The 26,724-nt window shown below is 41.2% G+C and overlaps 1 protein-coding gene across 10 annotated transcripts in view; it reads right to left on the bottom strand.

The window, feature by feature from the left end:
* The window catches only part of SASH1 (SAM and SH3 domain containing 1), a 1,147,574-nt gene that overhangs the window by 119,495 nt on the left and 1,001,355 nt on the right, over positions 1–26,724 (bottom strand). For 9 of the 10 annotated variants that reach the window (XM_068231708.1, XM_068231715.1, XM_068231717.1 and 6 more), the window contains 2 exons: positions 21,023–21,135; positions 8,042–8,143 (listed from right to left, as the gene is read on the bottom strand). In XM_068231708.1, the coding sequence (XP_068087809.1) occupies positions 8,042–8,143; positions 21,023–21,135 (215 nt within the window). The remainder of the gene's footprint in view (positions 1–8,041; positions 8,144–21,022; positions 21,136–26,724) is intronic. The other variant, XM_068231718.1, reaches the window with a different exon arrangement.

Raw genomic sequence — 26,724 nt, 5'->3', positions numbered from 1 at the left:
TGCAGGATGGGGGCTCCATGCCTGCATATCAGGGAGGTCTGTAAGCTACATACTACAGGTGCTGGTACAAGTCATATCAGAAGGTGAGGAAGGGAACGAACAAGAGTGCTGGGAAAATGTCCACACGCAGAGCCGCTGCAACAGCTATTGCACAGCCAAGAATGCGGAAGATGCAATGCATTGTTGCTAATCTTTGGGGGGGCACAGCAGACCACCAAGGCCAACATCAATAAGATCCTGAGGCTTTCCTGTCTTTAGGCAAATATCAGATTTTGTACCTGAACTTCGGCTTGGGTAAACTTTAAGGACACATTACGTTAACCATTTCTGAAGGTAGTTGCAAGTTTTAGTAAAAAATACTTGACACATTGAAAAACCATTTTAATTAAAAAAAAAAAAAAAAAAAAAGTTATTCCAAAACAGAAGTTCTTATTTATGTTCCAATGGCACTCTCTAAGTGCACTGAGCTGTCACACAAAAAAAAATATGCGAGAACAACTTAATGCACATCCATTAGATGTTGCATAAAAAGCGACACAAGGAAGTCACAGACATAGACAGACGGGCAAATATAGGCAATAAGTGCAGTTTAAACCAGATGAGTGTATAAAGGGTTATTAGTGATATCCCAAAACCAAAAACCAAGACCCCATTCTGCATACTACTGTGCTGTATGTGTGTGCTTCTTACATTCACTTTAAAGTGGATCCGAGATGAACTTTTACTCATTGCATAATTGTGTTCCTTTCCTATTGTTTATAGGGCATTCCTCAAGCCAAATACTTTTTGTTTTTGTTTTAATACTCTAATTCCCTATAAACTAAACAAGCCACACCCACAGGTTTTCAGAGAGCCAAGGCACTTTCAGACAGTAGCAAGGGCTCATTGGAGCTCAGTCTGGGCAGGAGGAGGGGAAGGTATTACTTGCCAGAGATTTCAGAGGCAGAGGGGAGGAGGGAGGAGGGTGGATTAGGTTTTTTGCTCAAGATGCAGATAAGCCTGCCGCTGTGTAATGTTTACAAACAACATGGCTGCTGTCACTGTATCACAGGAAGAAATAATCATATTCTATTAAAGCTTTTTGCAGCAAGATTTGCTGTGTAAACTAACTAAACTTTAGATAAGATATATAGACAAGTTACTTGTTATAGTTAGTTTTTCATCTCGGATCCGCTTTAAGTATAAAAAGAGTTAACAGCAGAAAGACAACAGTGTAAAATGATAGAGGAACTTTTTTTTTTTTTTTTTACGATTGTGCTTCACAATACACATATACTAAATGCTAAGGAAACCATGTAGCCATTTACAGAGCAAACCTGCATATAAGTTAAAATTCAACATAATAGGAAAAGAGGACAAACATGAGTAACAAATGCATAAAATGGAAACCGTTATAAGCAGATACAGTTAGTCCCCGACTTACGAACGACCCGCAGATACGGCATGGATTCTGTGTTTCCATGGGAATAAGTCAAAAAAGCAATTTCAAATTGGACTTGTAGTTTTTGAGAAAATAGATTTAAAAAATTAAGAGGAGGTACATGGCACAGAGATGGCACAATATTCCGACTTAAAGGAATACTATCGATGTATGCATTTATTTTTTAAATGCTGTATGTTGTAGCACACATTAGGGCAAGTACTAGGAGCAATTTGATTCCTCACACAGCTGTTCCTCTCAGCTGTAAAATCCTCCGTCAGTTTTGGCATCAGTGTTGGATACAAAATGTATCTAATACTGAGCTCCCAGAGGGCTAGACCATGTCTCTGCACAGGGGAGTTGCTATCAACTCCTCAGTTTATAGTTTAGTTATCACCTTGCTGAAAGAATCTTATTGATATGGTGGTAAGGGGTTAAAGATTCTAGCAATGTGTGTTTATTATCTTTGCTTCTCTTGACTGATAAAGATACTAATAATGCTAATTGTAGACAGTGGTCTGCCCCTCTCAGCAGCTTGTAAAGTGGATGCAGCCTGGAGTGAATGCCTCAAGCAGGCAGCCAGTCTGAGTGTAAACACAGACTCCTGGTATAGCTAGATATATTCCAGCAATATTCCAGCTCATTTAGTTACCGGTTACCAACTCAGATCAGCCTATTTCTCCTCATGTCTGCTGCATGCTGTGAGTGACACAGTGAAATATATTTGTGAGCTGTGTGACAGAGTAACCAAGCAGCTCAGGGTGACCCAAACTACTATGAGTTGTGTGAGAAATGAATTTTTAAGCAGGGATAGCAAGAGAGAGACCTAGGTGAATAAATAAAGTGCCCCTAGTACTAGTGGTAATGTGTACACGAATATAGAGTATTAAAAAAAAAGTCGTTTCAATCGATAGTATTCCTTCAAGAACGGATTCAGGTTAAGAACGAACCTACAGTCCCTATCTCGTTCGTTAACCGGGGACTACCAGTACTGCTAAATAAACAAATATATAAATATGCACATACATAAAGTAACAGAGTCTCCTGTCAAATCACATTAAAGAGATCCCTTTTTCACAAGTTGTTTCTTTAATTTTAGATAAAGAAACATAAGTGTTTTGAAAGCATGCATTTTAATTCTGTGGAGTTCACTAATGTACGGAATTACCTTGATTCCAAAGTCTTCCTAGATCAACCTTGACTCCTCCCAAAAACTGATGTAACCACTTTGTTGGCTAACACTGCACTGTACTAGAGTTTTTTCATGATGGGCAGAATGGTTTTGTAGTGCTTAGCACTCTCTGCTTGTAGAGCTGGGTCCCTGGTTCAAATCCAAGCCAGGGCATTATCTGCATGGAGTTTGTATGTTCTCTCAGTGTCTGTTTTTTTTTCTCCGGGCACACTGGTTTCCTCCCACATCCGAAAAACATACAGCTAAGTTAATTGGCTTTCCTCTAAAATTGGAGTTAGACTACGATACATCCACTATCCAATACATACATAGACTTATGACAATGGTAGGGACGAGATTAGGAGCCCCTCCGAGGAACAGTTAAGTGGCAAGACAATATACTCTGTACAACACTGCGGAAGATGTCGGCGCTACATAAACACTAAATAATAATAATAATAATAATAACAACAACAACAATGATCTGTTCATATAGTTTATGCCACAGAAAAGCACTCAACAGAAGATATACTTTATTGGTAGCACTGGTATACTGACATGCGCTAACAGTTCATGATCAGAACAAATATTACTTAGCATGTTTTTATATTTCACAAAATAGTGTCACACTCCATCAAATTGCTAGGCATATTTACAGATCTTAACCCATTTATTCTATTCTAGGCAAAAATGATATTTCTCAACTTTTATTGCACCATAAATCGGTCAACATATTGTCTGCTATGAAATCAAAGCTTTCTATTATAGCTAAAGTCATTTCAGCACTGAAGCCAAGGCAGAATGGAACATTAAAAATGGGAGGGCTTTGGGGGGAGACCACCACTGTTGACCAGCAGTTATATATATATTTCTTTTTAATACATTTCCGTCTTTTTTTTTTCAACAATCCTCCCTCCCTCAGCCAGCCAATCCCTGTGATCAGCTGTCATAAGTTTCAGCCTATTTCGCCATCTAACAGTCTCCTAGCGGCGATCGCCTACCAAGCGGAGATGCGTGCACATCAGCGTGCGCGATCTCCTGCAAAACAGGCCCGCAAGACCTCACGCCGGCATTTGGCAGTCCTGGGGCTACCGCCGTGGCCAAGCCCATCAGCATGACGCGGTCGGAAAGTACTTAAAATGTGTTAAAACCAGGGGCGTAGCAATAGGGGTTGCAGAGTAGCGACCGCTTCGGGGCCCCAAAGGGCCCTCCCTCAACTACAGTATTAGCTCTCTATTGGTCCTGTGCTCATAATAATCACTTCTATAGATACTTTGAATAGTGGTAATCCTTAAAGAGACACTGAAGCGAGACTAAATCTCGCTTCAGGTCTTATATATAGCAGGGGCACGTGTGCCCCTGCTAAAACGCCGCTATCCCGCGGCTAAACGGGGGTCCCTTCACCCCCAACCCACCCCCCGTAAAAGATGGTCGGCAAGTTGGTCGTGGGGATTGTCTTCCTGGAGGCAGGGCTAACGGCTGCAGCCCTGCCTCCAGTCGCGTCTATCAGACGCGCATCGCCGCCTCTCCCCCGCCCCTCTCAGTGAAGGAAGACTGAGAGGGGCGGGGGAGAGGCGGAGATACGCGTCTGACAGACGCGCATGGGGCAGGGCTGCGGCGGTTAGCCCTGCCCCAACCAGGAAGCGCTCCCCCGCTGCACGGAGGGGGTTTGGGGGGACAGGGACCCCCGTTAAGCCGCGCTATAGCGGCGTTTTAGCAGGGGCACGCATGCCCCTGCTAGCTATGAGGTCTGAAGCGAGATCTATTCTCGCTTCAGACTCTCTTTAAACTGTTCCCCATCCCCTTCTTGCACCTCTGACACTGTAGTTGCCATTGGCAGGTTTTGGTGCGCTGTAGCAATTGTTATGTATAGAGTGCTTGGGGGGGCCCATAGAAAATCTTACATCAGGGCCCACAGCTCCTTAGCTACGCCACTGGTTAAAGCATTTACAAAGTAAATTTAATGGGTTTATGTTCTCTGCTCAATGGCAGTCTATTAAGTGCCTCAAAATTGAAATACATAAACTATTCACCTTTTTTATCTACACCCTGCTCTCAGAAGCGGTTTTCTGTAGGAAGAAAAACTTTCACGGCTGCAATTCCTTATCAGTGACTGTTATGCTATAATCCAACAAAAGAGAAGTTTACATTTGCATGCCTAGAGATTATCTTTTTCAGGCAGGAAAATAAAAAAAAGAAAAGAAACGAAACCTGTTTGGCACTGTACACACGTTTATCTCATGTCAAATTGCCTCAGGTACACTTTAAGCCTTGTTCACACTATGTATGTTATGCAATAACACCAAGGTGTTAGGGCACATGAATGCACTGGCCATACAATTGTTTGGGGATGTTCACACTAGAGATGAGCGAGATCAATTTAGCGAAAAGGCAAAATTGTCCTGGAGCATGCAGGAGCAGAGGAGGATAGATCACCTAAGCAGACAACGATGCACTTCATCCTCCCCAGACTACTGCCTTCACAGCGGAAGTTCTGGTTTAGAAGGGGGATGTTTAGAGAGTTGGAGTGCAGTGACAGGAGGCTTAGGTCAATTAGCCCCTTCTGCACAACCCCTATTACTATTGCTTTTCAAAAATTGATCTTGCTCATCCCTAGTTCACACTTGTGCATTGGAACAGACTGTGCTATCTTAATGTACTGTCTACAGCATATTTATAAATAACTCATGCTTACCGCAGCAACAGACCAGGCTTTGAAATAATGTGTACAATATAAGTTACATTACACATGTTATGTGAACAAGACCTTAACCTCTTGAGCCCCAGAGGTTTATACCCACCTGGTGACCAGGCCATTTTGTACAATTCGGCACTTCAGAGCTCATACAACTTAGCACCCAAATTAATTTCACCTCCTTTTCTTTTTACAAATAGAGCTTTTTTTGGAGGTGCTTGATTGCTGCTGCTATTTTTTTATTATTATTAATATAAAAGTGACATTTTTTCAATTTTTTTATCCCTCCCCCCTCCCTAAATTGGCACTAGTCTGAGATGCATACACTACACTACGCATACATAGACATATAGCTAAGGCAGGGATTCGATTGTGAGGCCCTCCGAGGGACAGTTAAGTGACAAGAAAAGACCTCATAAGATGTCTGCGCTATATAAATGCTTACATTGATTAATACTAACTAAAAAAAAACAAAAAAAAAAAAACAAAAAACACAGCCTGCTAGCTCCGATCACTGGCTGGCAGGCTGATCACTGGGCCCACTGTGTTTACTGATGGGAGCTCTCACTCGTGCAAGCTCTTGTCAAATCTCGCTCCTTGCGAGATGATGCCATATGGCATCGCTGAGACCTGAGAGTGCTGCTGTCCCACCGCCATCCTGCGTAAGGTGGACAGGAACCGGTTAAGATACTGGAAACAATATTTAATAGTTATATGCATTAAAGAGTAACTGTCAGGCTGCAAAAGCTAATTTAAACCTCTATTCTCCTGTGTTAAACAGTTTAGAAGGAAGACAAAAAGGCAATACTGAAGTTAAAAATCTCTCACTTTTGATGTGTGCTGAACAGCAAGGCTGTTATTCCCAAGCCCTTAAAAGGACGAGAGGCCGCATAACATACTGCAAAGCATTCTGGGGCCCTCCCCTTGGCTGCTCGTGAGAAGTTACAGGCTCATGTTACAACAGCTTGTAATGCAGTCCAGCTCACAGCACTGAAAAATCACAGGGCAGAGTATACTGTACGAGTCCGCTATTGTTCCTAGCCACATGGCTAATTAATATTCACTGCACAGTAGTGTTGTCCATTAGGATCTTTTTTGTGAGTCGAATCATCAGGAAGCAGGGAGGAGATGACGACACAATTGGCTTCATAGGAGACAGACAAACATGGAACCTGCCATGAGCTGTCAGGAGCATCATTCTCTGCAAATACTATATAAAAATTCTGTGAAATCCAAACGTGGACAGTGAAATGCATATGTAATGTAAGTACAGCCAATATTTAGCTACTGATATGTGTTTTTTTTCTCTGAGACCTTATACCTAACAGCTCCTCTTTAAGTACAGTAAGGTCAAATAAAAGCTTATTAAAGTGATTGTTTCTAATGTTCATACATTGTTGTTCTCTAGATTATTCTTGAAATATCACAGAAATTACTATTTGATTAATTATAAAAGTGCCAACTCATACTGAACAGTATTTAATAAGGGGGTGCAAATGACTAATCTACATACACAGACAAGCCAAATAACATTTATATCGCGCTTTTCTCCTGGCGGACTCAAAGCGCCAGAGCAGCAGCCACTAGGGCGCGATCTATAGGCAGTAGCAGTGTTAGGGAGACTTGCCAAAGGTCTCCTATTGAATAGGTGCTGGCTTACTTAACAGGCAGAGCCGAGATTCGAACCCTGGTCTCGGCAGAGCCGTTAACCATTACACCATCCAGCCACACAGCAACACACACAGGACTAATATACATTTCTGTGTAATAACTTCCGTAATATTTATTCCTCATCAAAGTGATGCTGTTACAGAACCTGAAACAAACCATTCCCCTTGCAGCTGCCAATACAACACTGTCTAAAAATTTGTCAGAACTACTATTGGCAGGTTCTCTTGGTTAAACCAGTAAGGCAAGCCACGCCTACTAGAAATCTGATGACAGAGATGGCTGGACAACTACAGATGCTATAGACAACAGTACCTCTGAAAATGTAAGTGCATACTAAAGGACAGAACATTTAGCAAACATATCATCACATGTAGAACATTCAATCATATTACGTTTATATTTATATCACATATAAAACATTAAGTGATTTACACCAGTGCAGCATTTTTGCGATACATATGTTAAGTGCGGTTACATTTTAGTCCCGGACATAAGATCCTGAGCATGTTACAAGCTGTAGCTATGTTAATTTTGGGAGAAAATTAAGGTTAGGAATAATTTGTGCTGGAAAAGGGATAAAGGTTAGTGTTAAGCATATGGGAGAGGCAAAGTTTAGTGTTATTGCATATCTTGGGTGAAGCTTAAGGTTAGGAATAGGAAATAAGATAATGTTAGGGTACAGTTTTATGCTGCACCAAATAGTGTCCAAAACTGAGCAAAATTCCAACCCAGCCTACAGTGCCAGAATCCAATGGGCAGCGGAGTTTTTTGTTTTTAATGGAACAAGTTATTTTTATACAAGTCTGGTTTTCAGCTTGTCTAAAAATGTCTACTTCTGTAATAGTTACACAGATGGTGCTCTAAAAAACAATTAAAAACCACACAGATGTGTAGCCATTATAAATCCTTTTCATCCTGTTACCTATTAAATCATCCAGCAGGGTGCCAAAGACTGCACTACGCAAAGATAATTATTAATCTGATTTGTTAGCTCTTCAGTTAATGCAATGGATATACTACATCCATATCTATGCCTGTATTTTATCCTTCATACACATGTCATGAACAACAAGATTTGACTCACATTGCAGTTGGAAGATTCATCACAAGCTGGGTATGACCCATCTGCCCAATCAGCTGAATCCTGGGGACCTGGTGTCTTATTCTGCGACTCATACTCCTTCAGCTGGAAAGGTGAAGACAATAACATAGTACATACAGCATAAGAGCAATGGAATAATAAGCAGACCACTGTTTGGAAAAATGTAACTTTCATGTCATAGCCATGCAGGGTTAGAATGACTTTTAAGTGATATCAAGAAGCGGGAGGCAGCCTTGGAAGAAATGCACACGTGGCATAAGAAAGAAAGCACAGCTGTCACTAGACCGAACACTTCAGCTAAGAAATTACTATGATAACAGTTTGTGCAGATCAGAGGACACACCTCCAAGCTGAAAGAAGCATGCATTAACTACTAGATGCAGATAGTATTAGTATCCTCTGTCCAAAACGACCTCTGGTTTCAGGTGACAGTTTAGAAATGGTCCCTGTATAGTCAAGCTGTCTGACTTCCTTTCAGGCAGCTTGCTGTGTCCTGCAGGAAGGGGAGAGCAGATCATGATCAGGAGGCTGCCAGAACAACAACAGGAACCAGCCAGAGATTTTTCAACATGGTTGACTACTGAAGGGAGTTGAAATGAAGCCTGATGACATGTACACAAAGTACACTGTCACACAGAATAATGATCTCCTAGGAAACGTAGCTTACTGTTCATGACACATAGTAAAAAACAGACTTATAGTGAAGAAGAGATCAGGGGCCATATGCAATTCACTTTTTTTCCTGAGTTTTCTCCTGGGTGATAGTTTTAAACTTGTCAATATAACGCCTTTGAAGCCACCAGAAAGCAGGAAAATGCTCAAAATAATTTTCATAGTACTTTTTAGCACTTTTTTTAGTTGAAAAGTGCTGGAAAGTTATTTAAAATCAATGATGGAAAAATTATCTCCTAGGAGAAAACTAGAATTGCATATTGCCCCAGGAGTATAGATACCATATTTTTCGGACTATAAGACGCTCCGGACTATAAGACACACCTAGGTTTAGAGGGCAATAACCTGAGAAAAAAAATATATACTAAACCTGGTGCGTCCATAGTCCAGGAGCAAGACGAACCAGGTTCTCCCCAATTATTGTGTCTCACCGGCCCCTCTGTCGCATCTGCCCCTCGGTGTCTCCAGTGACCTATCTGCCCTCCTGTTTCCCATCTTCCCCCCTGTGCCCTCCTGTCTCCTCTCTGGCCAGTGTCCTGTGTCCTGCTCCCTAATGTGTCCCCCTGTGACCTCATGTATCCCCCTAAGATCAGTCTATCCTCATCTGCTCCCCTGTGTCCCATCTGCCCCTATGAGTGAGTGAGTGTGTGTCTCTGTGATCAGTGATTTCTATCTGCCACTGTGCCCAGTGTCCCTCTGTGCCTCACTGGCCCCCTTTGTCCCATCTGCCCACTGAGGCCTTGTGTGTGTTTGTCCCCATCATCAATCTAGCTCCATCTGCCGCCATGCCCGGTGTCCCCCTGTAAGTCAACAGACCCCTGTGTCCTCTTACTTACCGCTGCAAAGACAATGTTGTAGAGACCCGGGACCTCCGTGGCCGTGCAGTCATTAAGTGCCTCGCTTGCTGGAGCCTCCAGACGCTGTGCAGTGCCCTGTACTTTACCATCCTCCTCTGTCCCATCAGTCCTCCTAGTAATGTACTTTGCAAGTACCGCGGCGTCCCAGGTGTAAAGACATCCATGCAGCAGCTCACTCGCTGGGGCATCCAGACGCCGTGCAGCCAATCAGAGGGAGTGCTGCTAATCAATCACGGCCGCCTACCATTCTGACTGGAGGCGCTGGTCTCGAAGGCGGGACCGTGACTCCGACATTGGGCCAATCACAGCAGTGATTCACTTGCAGAGCTCCCTCTGATTGGCTGTCAGCGTCTGGAGGCTCCAGTGAGGGAGGCATTGAATGGCTTCACGAAGGTCCCGGTCTCTACTCCCGGGACGATGCGGTACCTGAAAACTAAATTACTAGGAGGGCTGATGGGACAGAGGTGGCCGGTATGTACAGGGGGATGCACAGCGTCTGGAGGCTCCAGCGAGCTAGCCGCTGAATGGCTGCACGGAGGTCCCGGGTCTAAACACAGTGGGACACCGGACATAGGGGCAGATGGGACAGAAGGGGGCCGTGAGACGCAGGAGGAGGACACGGGACACTGGCCAGAGGGGAAACTTGAGGACACCAGAAACCAAGGCCAGCAAGAGGACAGAGGGAGCACTTATTGTGGACACCTTTGGACTATAAGACGCACTGACTCCCCCCCCCACACACACACACACTTTTGGGGGAGAAAAAGTACGTCTTATAGTCCAAAAAAATACGGTAGTTGTCAGAAGTGCATCATCTATGGTTGGGGGAGATACAGTGTATTACCCTTCACGAAGAAAAGCAGTGAATACTTTTCTATAAGGATTTCTTTACTGCTCTACCTGACCCATTTGTTATAGTGATAATTCATTTGAAAATGTTGGCAATCGTGTCAGGTTTAGATTAAAGTGGAGTGAAATCTAGTAACCAATTCCCAGGGACTCCCATAATAGCCCTTGTCTTGCTTTTGAAAGAAGCAGCACACATGCACATGAAGTTTGTGATACCATATTATCCTCGCGGAATTTGGTGGTTGATTAATAGATTCACAGCTAACTGTACCCATAGCCATACAAGTGTCCACGTTGCTCTCTGCTCCTCCAACTCTTATTATTATTTTTTATTTATCTAGCGCCAACATATTCCGCAGCGCTTTACAAAGCACAATAAGATGACAAGTACATTCAGTCCCATCAAGTGATCAGCATAGCCAAGTTTACGCTGCACTGTGCAGGATACATTTTTTATATATTATTTACTGTATATTCCTGCATATAAGACTACTTTTTTACCCTTGAAAATCTTCTGAAAAGTTGGGGGTCGTCTTATACGCCGGGTGTCATTGATGCCCGGTGATACGCCCTATCCTGTTCCCGCCTCTCAGATCTCCCTGCTGAGGGAGCGCAATCTATTCTTCCATACCGCTCTGATAAACAGGTAGACAAGGAGAGCTGATGATTAATTAAAGCAACAAAAGGTCATAAGGCCACCATAATTATACCAATATGCAAAATCAGTTTATTACAATATAATTCAATACAAAGCACAATCCCCTAGATATAGCCCTCAAAAAACCACAAACCCTCCCCACATTAAAAACCAAGAAGCAGTGCGGAGCCTGAATCATGCATGAGTGGTCCAATCCAGGCATTGGACCACTCATGCATGATTCAGGCTCCGCACTGCTTCTTGGTTTTTAATGTGGGGAGGGTTTGTGGTTTTTTGAGGGCTATATCTAGGGGATTGTGCTTTGTATTGAATTATATTGTAATAAACTGATTTTGCATATTGGTATAATTATGGTGGCCTTATGACCTTTTGTTGCTTTAATTAATCATGTATTCTCAAATGTTCAGGTTGGCCCCACCCTAGATTGTGCAGGGTATATTAACCAATATATGAGGCACCATTGCTTCTCTATTTAATTATTTATAAGACAAGGAGAGCTGACCAGTCTACTTAAGGAGAGTTGACCAATGCAACAAGTCATTTGACTATATACGGTTATATACTGGGTAAGACATACAGTACAGCACCAGTATCTGTTCATACAAAGCACCAGTACATGATTTTTTTATTTTTATTTTAATGTGGTGTGCGTAGGAAGAGGGGTAGTCTTATATGGCGAGTATATCCCAAACTCTATATTTTAACTGGAAAAGTTGGGGGGGTCGTCTTATACGCCGGAATATACGTATTTTATCCAAGAAACTAGTTAGCCAAATTACATTCTGACTAACATTTTTGGGAACACAAAAACAACAAAAAAACAAAAACAAATGTGACCTAGCTATTGTTTACATAAAAAGAAAAGCAGTCCAAAATGTCTGCTTTTTACAAAGATTTATTTAATCTATGTCCATGTCTATGCTTCCCCTCTTCATTTGAAAATCTAATTTTTTTGGCAATGTAATCTGTGTTAAATGTCCAATATTACATATCGACAATGGGTAGTTTAAAAGGTGAATTCCACATTTATTGAGATAACTCTGGCTCTATATATCACAAGTATTAAAGGCAAACCATTTCACCACAACTACCTGGTTTTATGTGCATAATTTTTTTTTATAGAAACCTGTATACAGGAGTGTCAAAGTTCACTGTCAGTCAATAGGTTAGTCCAGCTGTTGAAAATGCCCAGGAAGTTAACTACTCCTGCAGCCCTTTTACAGTTTCTAGACAGTGCCATGGCAACAGTACTCCAAACACAGTACACTGAGCACTGCTGCAGAAGTGGTTAGTAGCAATTTGAGCTTACTTTCAGTTTGAAAACTCTTAGCTGGCTGCAGATGGAATTGGAAAAATAATAAATATAATATTATAATTAAGAAATTATGCTGCAGTTGGGGGAAGAAGTTGAAGCTGGAAATTCTTGGAAACCAGATAAACAAGAGTGATTATTTATAAACTCGAAAACAAAGGGAAGCCTACAATAGCAATTCTACACAGTTAATGTGTTGGAGGTCTCCCTCATATGCAGATGTAGTTAGAAAATCACAAATACTCATTTACAACATACACTGGTGAGTACTTTTCTTTACCAGTGCCAAATAATTATAAAGCTGTGAAAGCAGTGAACAAAACACAAAACAGCACACTGTCTTTGTATATCAGCAGTATATAAAATACATTTGAGTGTAGAATGCACATATTAAAGAATTATTAGCAAATATAAAAAAATGTGTATACCAAAATACTGTACAATACACTAAGCAATGTTTTTTGCTTTGTTTTTTAGATATTCATATTTGTATTGCTACATTAATGAACAAAAAAAAATGGTACTAAAACCCCTTCTCTTATAAGGAAATGTATACATGTTTTATGGAACATTACATTATTAATTTAAAATACATAGTAAACCACTGGATATAGTAAACCCAGTGCTCACATACCAGCAAACGCATCTGTATAAATATACAATATATGACTTGTGTTCAATGTCTGGAAGATCTCCTTGATCATGGGGGAATACCACTTCTAGTTTAGTGTTATGGTTGTTTAGCCTCTTTAACAAAGTGTGGTCTTGTGTCAAACCTGTACCCATCTGTCCCATGGAGTGTTGTCCCTCAAGATTGGCACCTCCTGTGAAGCTTTGAACTTTAGAGTTTTCTTAATTTGAGAAATAACATGGTCAAACCTCAATGACTGAATCCATATGAGATCTCTGCTCACAGTTAGTTCCCCTTGTGAGATCATCAACCTTGTCTGAACAATTATAAAAATGTACAATTCATGTTTTCCTAGGTTTCTTATTAAAAAAAAAAAAAAAAAAAAAAAAAAAAAAAAAGAATGAAAAGAAAAAAATAAATTTAACGTTTCCTTCAGCCACCGGAGATATTGTTTTGGCAGGGCGGATCTTTTGAATGTCAGCTGTGCATTCTGTGCTATTGAGCCATCATACTTCATCACTAAATCTGACTTGTTCTGGCAAACACATGTACTTATCTGAGAATTGCAAGCATGAAGACATGTCTACCTGTTTTTACCTCTCCTATTAACACCAAAAAATGATGACCTCTCAGGTCATGGTGTAAGACATGTATGGATGACACAGGTGTTCCCAGGGAGACCACTGGAAAATTCACCTGGGCACTTCCATCGGTAGGAACCAAGGAAGTAGCGGTGCATAAAGAACTGTTGCACCCTTTCCACCTGTTTACCCAGGCATCTCAGTGCCTCCATGCAAAATATCCCTCCTCAGGAAAATCAATAAACCTATCCTTGTCTAATCTCAGTTGTAAATGAGTTTTACCTTCTGATAAGGCTTGAGCCATTATCTTAAAATCTGCTGTTAACTCGGTCTGCATGGACAGGCATGTTATTTCCCATGCAGTACCCTTATCATGTGCACTTATCTTCTGAAGAACTGTTTGAATGTGACTGAGTATACCCCTGAACTTTATAGGTGTTACCTGTTCCAAAACCATGTTCAGATGTTGGGTACCCATATTCTGTTGTCCCAATGTGCCTAATTGTTGAATGACCTATGTCATATCTTCTATGTCTACACTGTTTGCTACCCCCATTCCAGTCCCCATCCCTCCCAAGATTGTATCTGCTAAATCCTGGGACCTTCTTCTGGCTACACTATTCTTTGTGGAATGTGCCCATAACATAAAAGCCTGTACCAGGGTGGCAGTGCTGCAATTGGGTAGATATTAGATATTACCCACTATTCTAAGTTAAAGGGGAACTGAAGAGAGAGGTATATGGAGGCTGTCATGTTTATTTCCTTTTAGACAATACCAGTTGCCTGGCAGCCCTGCTGATCCTCTGCCTCTAATACTATTAGCCATAGCCCCTGAACAAGCATGCAGCAGATCAGGTGTTTCAGTGGTTCAGACTTATAAGTCTGATCTGACAAGACTAGCTGCATGCTTGTTTCTGGTTTTCATCAGATACTACTGCAGAGAAATAGACCAGCAGGGCTGCCAGGCAACTGGTATTGATTAAAAGGAAATAAGCATGACAGCCTCCATATACCTCTCTCTTCAGTTCCCCTTTAATCTTCCAAGTAATCAATTAAAGTTGGGCCTCCATAATAACTGAAGTAGCCCTGGAGTAGTTGATTTAGCTGAAAAGGGCCGCTTTATACAACTATGTGTCCCACATGATGGTAATTTGGGTTTCTGTGTCTTCACTGGCGGGGTGACTACCTGAGCTCTAGGAGTGGTGGGATCTCACACTTTTACCATCACTGTATCCTCTCGCATTATGCAAGATCTATTGGGGCGTTTAACTCTAGGGACTGTGGGATGCAAAATCCGTAGGTCCATGGTTCTTCATCCTCCCTGACTAAGGGTGCAGTTTTTAGACTCCCTATTTTTAGTCCCATTACCCTTCCATTATAGAGAAGAGTCCCTGGGGTGCTACCTGATGTATTCCAGAATTCTACCCCTCTACTCCAAAATGTCCCCTGATCCATTAAACCAACGGCCCATTCTAAACCATGGGGCCCTCCCCAGAAGAATACAGTTGGTACTCTTTCTTCTTGGGAATTGATTTGTATCTCAATGACAAAAGATATTCCCAACTGTCCTGATTGGACCTTTGCCCCCCGTATATCCTGAGGCAAAATGCATACTTTAGGTCGGGAACAATGCACTCTCTGCAATCTTTTAATTAAGAGTCCCATCTCACTTACCCGCCAAGCACGAGGATACATGGCTGAGTACAGCTGGAGATTTCTGAGGAAGTAGGAACTGATGTGGCATGTTTACCTTTTTTGATTTGCAAAGACTGCATTTTTTGCACCTTTAGAGCATACAGGTTGCACACTTAAACATTTCAGCATATGGCATCAAGTGTAACTAATAATGCAGCTGGTGCAGACCTTAATGAGGCTTCACACAACAGGAATTAAGATTTCCAGTGCCTGTGTCTATATATTTACTGTCTACACATTTACTGTGATTAGCCATTCGTGTCACAAGGAGGAGTGTGCTGGTCTGTGTACACACAAATCTCACTCATACCATTTCCTTCCAGGGAATTTTTGCAGAACATTACATTTTGAAAATAGTTTTTATATTTAAAGAGACACTGAAGCGAAAAAAAAAAATATGATATAGCGAATTGGTTGTGTACTATGAATAATTACTAGAAGATTAGCAGCAAAGAAAATATTCTCATACTTTTATTTTCAGGTATATAGTGTTTTTTCTAACATTGCATCATTCTATAATATGTGCAGATTACACAACACTCAGCATTCAAAATGAGTCTTTCAGAGCAGTCTGTGAAGTAATGACCTCTCCTCTAGCAGAGGAAAAAGTAAATAGTCCAGGAACAGTTGAGATAATAAAAGTCAGATAACAGCCCTCTCCACAGTCGGAGAGCTTAATGGCTTGTTTGCATAGAGATAACAGCTGGAGTTTCTCAACTCTTCCTGTACTGGAAACAATTACACTGATGTATCTGATCTTAATGTTTTATTTCTTAGCTGTGCTACACATACAAATCATAATATAATCATTTTTTTTCGCTTCAGTGTCTCTTTAACTTAAATGATTTATCATATTAACACATCAAAGAGCACTATTCTTAATCTTTTTGCTCCCCAGGAATTTTTTTGCTTGTCACATGTCAATATAGAGGAACAATACACTTTATAGAAAAATTTTGATATATATTTGTACAAACAAACTACAATAAAACAGCTTTGCTTGTCACACTAAATAATCATTAAAAGCCAGCTAAATAGCTAAAAGGGTATCACATTGAGAACAGTTCCAGTTGTCACATAGACATATTAAAGGAATACTGGGACAGTTTAACAACAATACCAAGGTCTGTATCATTTTTTTCATTAGAGGGTTAGCATGTCCTGTCCTGCTGGTTTGTAGAGTCAGCACTATGGGAAAGTAACTTGCACCCCGCTCATTATAAACGAGAATGGGGCTTAAATAAAACTTTGATCCCATGCACAGGAGATTTGGGCACAGTATGAGGACTAGCGTTTGATGTCTAGCAACTAATTGCACTGTCGGCAACCCAGTACAAGAAGAGTTCAAACATACAGGTAGAAGGTCACCACACAGGTGAAAAAATGTACATTTTGGTTGAATCATGTACGGCTACCTGAATATTCACCTTGCATTATCCACTTGTAATGGAATTTTGTCTATTTTCAGTGTACAAACTTCTGGTAAATGATATTCCAGAGCCTGTCAATATCTTCAGGTGCCAAAACCAGCTCTCACGTACGATTCAATTAGGGCATCCGACTTCTCAGCATTTAAAAGTTGTTTGTATCGGACGATAATAAATGATTATTCCTATTTCAAGTGTAGCTATTTACATAATTCCGGTTCCTGTTTTGAACTCCTGCTAATAAGCCGATTGGATTCGGTAGACCATCGTTTTGCCATCCTTGAATTGAAATGCTTTCAGACATTCATTTATTGCATTACCATTTTTTTTTCTAACGGTGGTTGAGCAGGTGTATGAAGCTTAACAATCAGCATTTACACATGACACAGAACTTCTTTCCCCGAAACTGAATGGGGTCAGCATGACACCACAGACCAACCTAGCTGTGCACTGGGATGTAAGGTGCTGCCACACAAGATGATAGTGTTCAGTTATTTTAGAGGTTTTTTCAATCAGCAAAACGTAAGCAATAGTTAAAGAGAAACTCCAACCTAGAATTGAACTTTATCCCAATCAGTAGCTGATACCCCCTTTTACATGAGAAATATAATGATTTTCACAAACAGACCATCAGGGGACGCTGTGTGACTGATTTTGTGCTGAAACCCCTCCCACAAGGAGCTCTGAGTACCGCGGTACTCTGGGCAAACTGCCACAATGTAACAATGTTCACAGACAGGAAATGGCTGTTTACAGCTGTCTGTAACAGCCAGAACAGCTAGAAACAGCTACATAACCTGCCCACAGTAACTATGTCACCATGTAACACATGTCAGAATGTGAATCTGGGAGAGGAAAGATTTTACAATGAGCAAACACTGACCAAATCATTTATACATAATTATGGTAAAAAATTAAGCACTTTTTTTATTACATTATTTTCACTGGAGTTCCTCTTTAAAGAGAACCAGAGATGAAGCACCCTCATGTATTTTACCTTATAAATCAGTGGGAACATGACAGTAAACACCTAATCTGCTCTTTGTTACATTGTTCTCTGTTTAATTTGCCTGTTATCACCTCTAAGATAAGAATCCCGACTAAGCAGTCGGTCTGGCTTTGCTACAGAATAATTATAGCTGAGACTGTGTTCTTTGCTGTCTTCAAGTCCAAGCCTGCCCCCTGCTGGCTTTGCTCAGGAATCATTATAGCTGAGTCATTATAGCAAAGCCAGACTCAATGCTCAGTCCGGGATTCTTATCTCAGCTAGATAACAGACACTTTTAGCAGTGAGGATGGAACAGAGAGCATGGTAAATGTTTTCTCTAATGTTCCCACTGATTTCTATGGTAAAATACATGAGGGAGCTTTGTCTCTGGTTCACTTTAATGTCCACCTAAAGTCGTGTAATTTGAGTAAATGGCTCAAATTACAGGACTTTAGGCACAACACAAGACTACCAACCATTTACTCAAATTAAACAGTTTTAGGTGGACCTTACATAGTAGATAAAATCTGACTGATCAAAATTCAAGCTCGGAATTGACTGACTGTCGTCTTTTCCTCTGTCACACCTCTGCTGTATTTTTTAAAGAAACATTGGGTGAGTGAACTACAAAGAGGTCTAATATATTTGTGCACCAAAATCTACTGGTTGCACAAATACAGCCTGCAAGAAATGACTAAGGGGCTGTTTCCACTACATGCAGATTGGATGCAGAAAAACGGACTCCAATGAATGTCTATGGGACTGTTTCCACTAAACGCAATTTTTCTGATGCAGGTTTTCCCATAGACATTGATTGGAGTCAGTTTTTCTGCATCCATTCTGCATCCAATCTGTGTGTAGTGGAAATAGGCCCTAAGGCAATTGGAGAGCAAAGCATGTAATTTCTTAGGTTTACTATACATCTGGTTCATCCAAGCATTCCACGTGCAGCATAAGAATGAGGAATAAGAATAATGGAAATTATGTAGGTCTGCTCGGCTGTCCACCCGTCTCCCACAGGGGTGCCCAGAGGCTTCGGGGGCCCCTCCTCCTCCCTCTCCCCAAATGCAAGTGCAGCCAATTAGCAAAAAAACCCTCCCCATTTGCTCACAAAAACCGTTCCTACCACCTCCTCCCGCCATGCAGAGTAGCAAGAGTCTAATTTTTTTCCTGCTTCTAGACACTCTCTGCTTCCATTTGCCAGCTCTCAATCCCGTGACCCTCATGGAGTTTGGGGACCAAGGGGGGCCCATACTATCATTTTTGCAGGGGGGCCCTTTTAAGTCTAGTTACGCCACTCACCCTGCGCAAAATACATCGGTTGCTGCATGGTGCAGGGAAATCACCATGACGACTTAGACCTGGTTTGTAAACAATCACTCCTTGCATGGTGCTGCAGGAATACCTGCTGTAAATCAGTTGGTGGTTATTAACCATTTAGTGACACACTAACGTATTAAAACGTCATGCTTTACCCTATTAACAGCAACATGACGTTTTAATAGGTCGCGCGTTCCCGCCGCTGCTACCGCCCTGTGCGCGCCGCTTCCACCGCCGTTTCCGCCGGGATCCCGTGCTGAGTGATTGGGGAAGAGGACCGAACTGTCCTCTACCCAATCGCAGTGCCTGGAGTGAATGGACGTGACCGCGAACAGCGGCTACGTCCATTCACAAAAACAGGAAATTGTTACATTTTAATAAAGTGTAAAAAAAAAAAAAAAAAAAGTGATCACTTCCTATAACGAAGTGTTCACTAGCGCCATCTTGTGGCCAAAAAGTATATTACACATACAAAATACATACATACACAAGTACATACACATCATTAATAAAAATACACTTCCAACCCTCCCCCCCCCCCCCCCCAAAAAAAAAAAAAACACTTGTAAAAAAAAACAAAAACAAATCAGCTTAAAATAAATAAATAGTTGCCTTATGGACTCGGCTTTTTTTAATCTATATTTTATGGGGGAAAATTTATTTTAATTTATTACATTGGGGCTGGTAATTATGGCCAGAACAATATAAAAAACAAAACAGAAAAATAACACCTATATTCCAAAATAATATATTGTCGCCATACATTGTGATAGGGACATAATTTAAATGGTTTAATATTCGGGACAACTGGGCAAATCAAATGTGTTTGTTTTATCCACAGGAGAATGTTTAATTTTAAAACTATAATGGCTAAAAACTGAGAAATGATGATTTTTTTTTCTTTTTTGTGGATTTTTCTCATTAAAACGCATTTAGAATAAAAAAATTCTTAGCAAAATGTACTACCCACAGAAAGCCTAATTGGTGGCGAAAAAAATCGAGGTATAGATAATTTTCTTGTGATAAGTAGCAATAAAGTTATTAGGTAATAAAAGGGAGGAGCACTGACGAGTGAAAATTGCTCTGGTCCGTTAGAGTAAAAACCCTTGGGGGTGAACTGGTTAATCAATATCTAGACTACATGAAGAATCATAATGCATGGATCACAAGGCAGATAGCTGACGCTTTCAATATTGACCACTCATGTATGTCAAGAATAAAACTGGTCCATATACACCTTTTAATTATGTTGCCTGACTGGGATCGGGACCAGATACCTTTGGGTGACATAGCTGGGCTGGCCAGTACAGACATGTGTGAGGTATGTAGCGTGACCACAAAGCCATGCTGCCGGCGGGGCAGCAACGTGAACAATGAAGCTGGCCTTCAGAGGGGTCGGGGTTGCCGTGCACATGCTTAATTATCGTCTTTTGCCAACTGGGCTGACTTTAGTCAAATATGCGTAGGAGCCTTTAAATGGTTAGATCAGATGTGTGTGCAGAACATTTACTTCGAGAATTGACTGCTAAAAGGTGACAAGTTTGCTAACAGGTGTACAGCAAAGCGTGACATTTGTCTTCCTTTGTTGTAATGTACTGAAGAATTTACAAAAAACATTTAAGGAAGCATGCAGTAGTTCTACATAGGTTACAGTATTTCTGGTTTTGTGACTCTTAGTGTTAAACAAGTATACATGTGTTTTGTTAAAAGCAGGTGTAATCTATACATGAACAAACATGAAATGCATACATAGTTAAATGTATTTTACTAGAAGCTAACAGGAATGCTGACAGGCCAACAAGATGCATATATTGCTAACATCATTAAATCACTATCGCCTGATTCCATTTCATGGTATAAACTCAGATCATATATTTACAAAGTCAGCAAAACCCACAGGACTTATGGAAAACAAATTTAGCTTTTCCAGTTAAAACCAATGTAAGCATCTGGTTAAGGGAATGAAATCCTACCCTTGCAAGTGCCTCCTCAATGGTGATCATCTTTTCCTTCACCATCATCATGAGCTGAATTCTCTCTTCGTCACTCATTGTGATCTCACTGGCCACATAACCAACATCCTCTCCTAATACAGACCAGGAATAAAGACAGAATAGACTATAAATCATCCATAGTTTCATAGCAGGAAGCAAAACACGATCATGAAGCAATGTTGCATGGACTACACAGTTATGCAGGAAGAGCCTTCATTTGGTTAAAAGGTATTAAATCCTAAAGTGGAATGTAAAAGCATGTTTTCATTTGTATCTTATTTACTAAGCAAGATGCCCCAGAGTGCCGCAAATGTAAAAAGGAAATCTATTCAGCAGGTTTCATTTAACAACTGGACTTCTTGAAGCTGCAAGTTCCTCAACAGTCTAATGAAAATGGTCAAATAGTTTTTCCTTCCACATGAAAATTGTTAAAGGGCATCGGAAGTAAGAATACAGAGACGGACATCTGTGTTGCCTTATGAACAATGCCAGTTGCCTGGCTGTCCTGAGTTTTTGGCTTTAGCTGTGTTTGAGTCACACACTTGCAACAAGCATGCAGCCAGTGGCGTTAGACCAGACTCAAAGCATCTCATCTGCGAGTTTATTCTGGGCCAGAGGCAGTGCTGCTGGCATGGTATGGCAGCCTCTGTATTCCTCTTACTTCAGGTTCCCTTTAAAATGTATTATTCTCCTGAACATCAACAGTATTCTTATTATGAACAAAATCATAAAAAATTGGTCCTATGGATATAAAATGTTAATTTATAAGCTACATAAATTCTAAGTGTTTAGAACTTTAGGAAATGTTCACACAAAAGGTGGGTCAGAAGTTCACTGCTCTATACTGCCTCCTCTCCATTGTATTGTCTCTGCTACCAAAAACACCGTTCTGATCTGTTCACATCAACCACATTGCAATGCAGTATAGTGTATAAAATGTGTACGGATGCATTCTTTTTGCAACCCTAAACCGACCCTAAAAAAAGACTTAGGTAATCAATCACCCAAGAGGGAAGGATCTATATCCCAGAGTAGTAACCAATCCTCTCTCCACTTCCTTGTTCCCACACTGTCCTCTGTTCACAATTGGTGCCTTTGGGACTCCTCAGAAGGTTTGGAAGCACTTGCGTCCCTGAGTGCTTCCGAAGACACATTAGTACTGTGTCCGGAACAAGAGTACTTCCTAAGGCTGCCCATGGAGGGCCTAAGACTTATTCATCATGCAGGTTGAATAATTTCACCAGGGTGGTGGAGACATGAAAACTCATTCACTAGCATCGCTGAGCACAATCTACTGTTTACAGTGAACACAGGCACCCAATTCATTCACTGTATTCAATAACCAATGAAACACTTGAAACAGTCAAGCCAGAAACTTACAATGCACTATATGGCAGCGGCAAAATGAAGACAATGCACCAGTGCCCAAATGAACTGCTTCAGAGAGGTCAGGAAAGGTTTGCTAGGAAGAGAAGCTTCTGTGTGACATCTGCACCAGAAAATAAATAGCTAAGCAATATGGCTGTTTTTATTACTACGTGTACAGAGTGTATAGAACCCTAGCAGGGAATTAACTCAGAACACATTACTCTGGGACAGAGAAAAAAGTAAAATCATTATGAGCAATTAGAATTTGGAAGGCAGGTGAGAGAACTTTAGTGCATCTTCCATACATCAGTCAATGATGTCTGTTTTAGTCTGTCAGAGAAGAGATTCAGCCATTCTAGTACAGCTCCATTTATCTGTAACCACAAATGGATATCTACAGCGCCACTGAGGATGCTGTGAAATGAAAATCAACTGTACAGGAGAGAATCAAATGCTAACAAAGGAAAGAATCAAAGATGAACTGTTACCTATATTAAAGAAAGTGGAAGTTTAGAAGACGACTCAAGTGAGCCAATAGCCAGACATGATTTCATTTTGTAGCTGTACAGGATTGCACTCGGAGGGCCTGCTGGGACACAGTACAGTATAAAGAACTGCATTGTTTCACCCCCTTCCAGCACCACTATGCTGCTTTTCAGAATTGCATCATCAAACTTGTCTGGATTTTTGCATAATATCACATTTGAAAAGCCAGAAAGAGAATCTCTGTCATGTTTCAGCTAGCCTCAAGCGAACGCATTTATAATTCCCAATGCAGATGCCTTCATTGCTATAGAAGTATAAATCTCTAAGCCGACAGGCAATTTTGTGATAAGCAGATATAAAAAGAGTGGACTAAAGCATGTCACACTGTGATGTTCTCATCAACAACGCAAGCCAAGAAACAAAGTGTCAGTATTACAGATGTCAGAGGGCAATTTAACTGCCAAGGCTCCACATTATTTAGAATGGCCAGCTAAGCAAGACCATTTAATTTGATACAGTAGCATTTTCAAACTATATAGAATTCTTACAATGCAAGATAAACATTTAATGGGCACCGATAGGTTTATATCAGTTAATTATCTCTTGTTATTGCTTTCTCACTTTATTTATTCAATTTCCTAGTACCTAAAAAACTACTATAAATTATGTGAAAAAGTCATGTAAAACCTACAGTTGCAGTAATCAAGGACAGCTTCATTATAATGACTTTTCTTGCTTGCTATGTGCTGAAAAGTTGTTATATGAATGAAACAAAATAGGTAGAAATAACTTACAAGAAAGGTTTATTGCACCAGGGCACTGCTTCCAAAAGATGGAAGAGCCACTGCTCCCCTCAAGCCCTCACTGTTCCCATAGGCATTAAGGCCTCTTTTCCACGAGCAGTTGATAGGCAGTGAAAAGCTTCTCAAACTCTCACAACTGCTTGCTGCAGTCAGGCAATTGATTGCTGCTGTCTGGTAACTGCTCACTGCTGCCTGGTAACTGCTTGCTAAGCACACAATTCAACTGGCCATGGAAATCAGCCCTAATTGTGGCGAGAGGCTCCACCATGATGTGTGAGGTTGGGTGCACCACCCATTCTGCATTCGATGGGAACCGAGTAGGTAGTGGCTTTAACCATTACATTAAAGAGAACTAAGCACCACTTTTATTTTCCTGGTTTCTAATAACTATAGGAGTGGCCATGTTCCCCCCTCCCCTTCTAGCTGCCCATTATTTATCCAGGGGAAGGTGTGAAGATAGCATCTAAGACTTCTGTAAACTCTTTGCATAACCTTGTATCAACTCAGAATTATTTGCATTTCGTTGATCATCCCTAGACATCAGAGGCTGTTCTGATGTTCCAATAGTTAAACAATATCATCATAGGTTTCCTGACTCCAACAGCTGGCACTTTCACTACTGGTAAGAAATACAGGGTACATCTGAACCAGGACAGGGACATTTTTTTAGTACAGTATTCACAGAGCAGGAGTATTCCTCTTAGTCCTCTCCTTTGTGAGGTATATCTTCCCACTTGTCACCACCTGTATATGCACTTGCAGTGCAATGACACAAAACAGAGATGCTTTCAGTGGTTTTGAAGCAAATCTCATTTTATTTCTGGATAAGAAGGCAAAACATGGGGTGCAGAGTTCACTTACTTCAGGAGGGTCCTAATCCACTTAGGACCCCCTTCTGGCATATGTCGCTTCCCACCCAGTGAGGTACTCAGTGATCTCTATCTGCGGCAATCTGCCATCTTCAGGGGATAAACAAGAGCGGATGGGCTAGCAGTGTGCGTGTGCGTGTGTGTGTGTGCGCGTGTGTGCGTGCGTGCGTGCGTATATATATATATATATATATATATATATATATATATATATATATATATATATATATATATATATATATATATATATATATATATATATATATACATACTCTCCCGCTCTCTGATCATAACCTACTAAACTTCTCTCTCTCCTCCTCTCTTCCTACCACCCTGCCTCAAGCACGCTCATATACACGCAGGAACTACCGCAACATAGACATGCAATCTGTCTCTGATGCCTTGGCACCTCTCCTCAAACAACCATTCACTGACCCTGACTCAGCAGCTGCACACTATCACTGCTCAATCACGCAAGTCATGGATGAAATCGCACCCCTCACCAATGTCCGCCCACACCGTGTCAGTCGCCAACCCTGGCTGACCAAAGCTACTAAACAGCTAAAGGGGTGCTCTAGGGTAGCTGAACGCCGTTGGAGAAAAACTAATACGAATGAGGATTTCATTACTTACAAAAAAGAGTTGAACAAGTTTAAAACCGCTCTCTCTTCTGCAAAACAATCATACTTCTCCTCCCTCATATCCTCCCACTTGCACAATCCAAAGCACCTGTTCAGTACTTTCAACTCCCTTCTCCGTCCACCCCCTCCTCCTCCTTCTTAATGCTTATCAGCTGAAGAATTTGCAACATACTTTACAGATAAAATTGCAAAAATCCGTAGTGTGTTTTCCACGCAGACATCAAACTCCATCTCCACTCCTCTTGTTGACTGCTCTCTTTCCAGTTTCTCTCCACTCTCTGAACATTCGCTCTCTTCCCTTATCTCCAAATCCCATCTAACCACCTGTTCTTTGGATCCTATCCCATCACATCTCATTCCACAGCTATCCACATCCCTCATCCCTGCCCTAACATCGCTGTTTAACCTATCCCTCTCCACCGGAATTTTTCCATCCTCACTCAAGAGGGCTGTTGTAACACCACTACTTAAAAAACCATCTCTAGACCCCACCGAACTTGCTAACTACCGCCCAGTGTCACTTATTCCATTTGCATCTAAATTACTTGAACGCCACATCCATGCAGAACTAAGTCAGTATTTATCTGCAAATTCCTTGCTCGATCAGTTCCAATCTGGCTTCCGGCCAAACCACTCCACAGAAACAGCCCTCACCAAAGTAGCTAATGATCTCCTCACAGCTAAATCCAAAGGCTATTATTCCATACTCATCCTTCTAGATCTGTCATCAGCATTCGACACTGTCAACCACACTCTACTCCTACAGATCCTTTCATCTATAGGAATAAAGGACCTCTCTCTCTCCTGGATATCTTCCTACCTCTCTGGAAGGTCTTTCACTGTTTCTTATTCAGATCAGGCCTCCTCTTCACATCCTCTGTCTGTAGGGGTACCTCAAGGCTCTGTCCTCGGTCCCCTCCTCTTCTCCATCTACATGCACGGTCTTGGTAACTTAATCAGCTCATTTGGTTTTCAATACCACCTATATGCAGACGATACACAACTGTACCTCTCGGCCCCAGACCTTAACTCCCTCCTCACACGGGTTCCCGACTGCCTGTCCGCTATCTCCTCTTTCATGTCCTCTCGTTTCTTAAAACTTAATATGAATAAAACTGAACTAATAGTCTTTCCACCATCCCTGTCCACCCCTTTGCCTGATATTACAATAAATGTTAACAACACGTCTATAAAATCAGTTCCCAAAGCACGGTGCTTGGGGGTAATATTTGATTCCTCTCTCTCATTTACTCCTCACATTAACTCCCTAACCAGCTCCTGCCATTTCCAACTGAAAAACATAGCACGTATCCGACCTTTTCTCTCCCATGACACAACCAAAATGTTAGTATATGCTCTTATTATATCTCGATTGTACTATTGTAATATATTGCTTGGTGGACTTTCAACTAACCGACTAACACTGCTCAATTCTGTACTGAACTCTGCTGCTCGACTCATTCATCTCTCCTCTCGCTCTTCCTCTGCTGACCCTCTCTGTCAAGCTCTTTACT

This window comes from Hyperolius riggenbachi, chromosome 4 (assembly GCF_040937935.1).
Source record: "Hyperolius riggenbachi isolate aHypRig1 chromosome 4, aHypRig1.pri, whole genome shotgun sequence".
NCBI lineage: Eukaryota > Metazoa > Chordata > Amphibia > Anura > Hyperoliidae > Hyperolius > Hyperolius riggenbachi.
The sequence above is the reverse complement of the archived record's forward strand: the minus strand, read 5'-3'. Positions and strand labels throughout refer to the sequence as shown.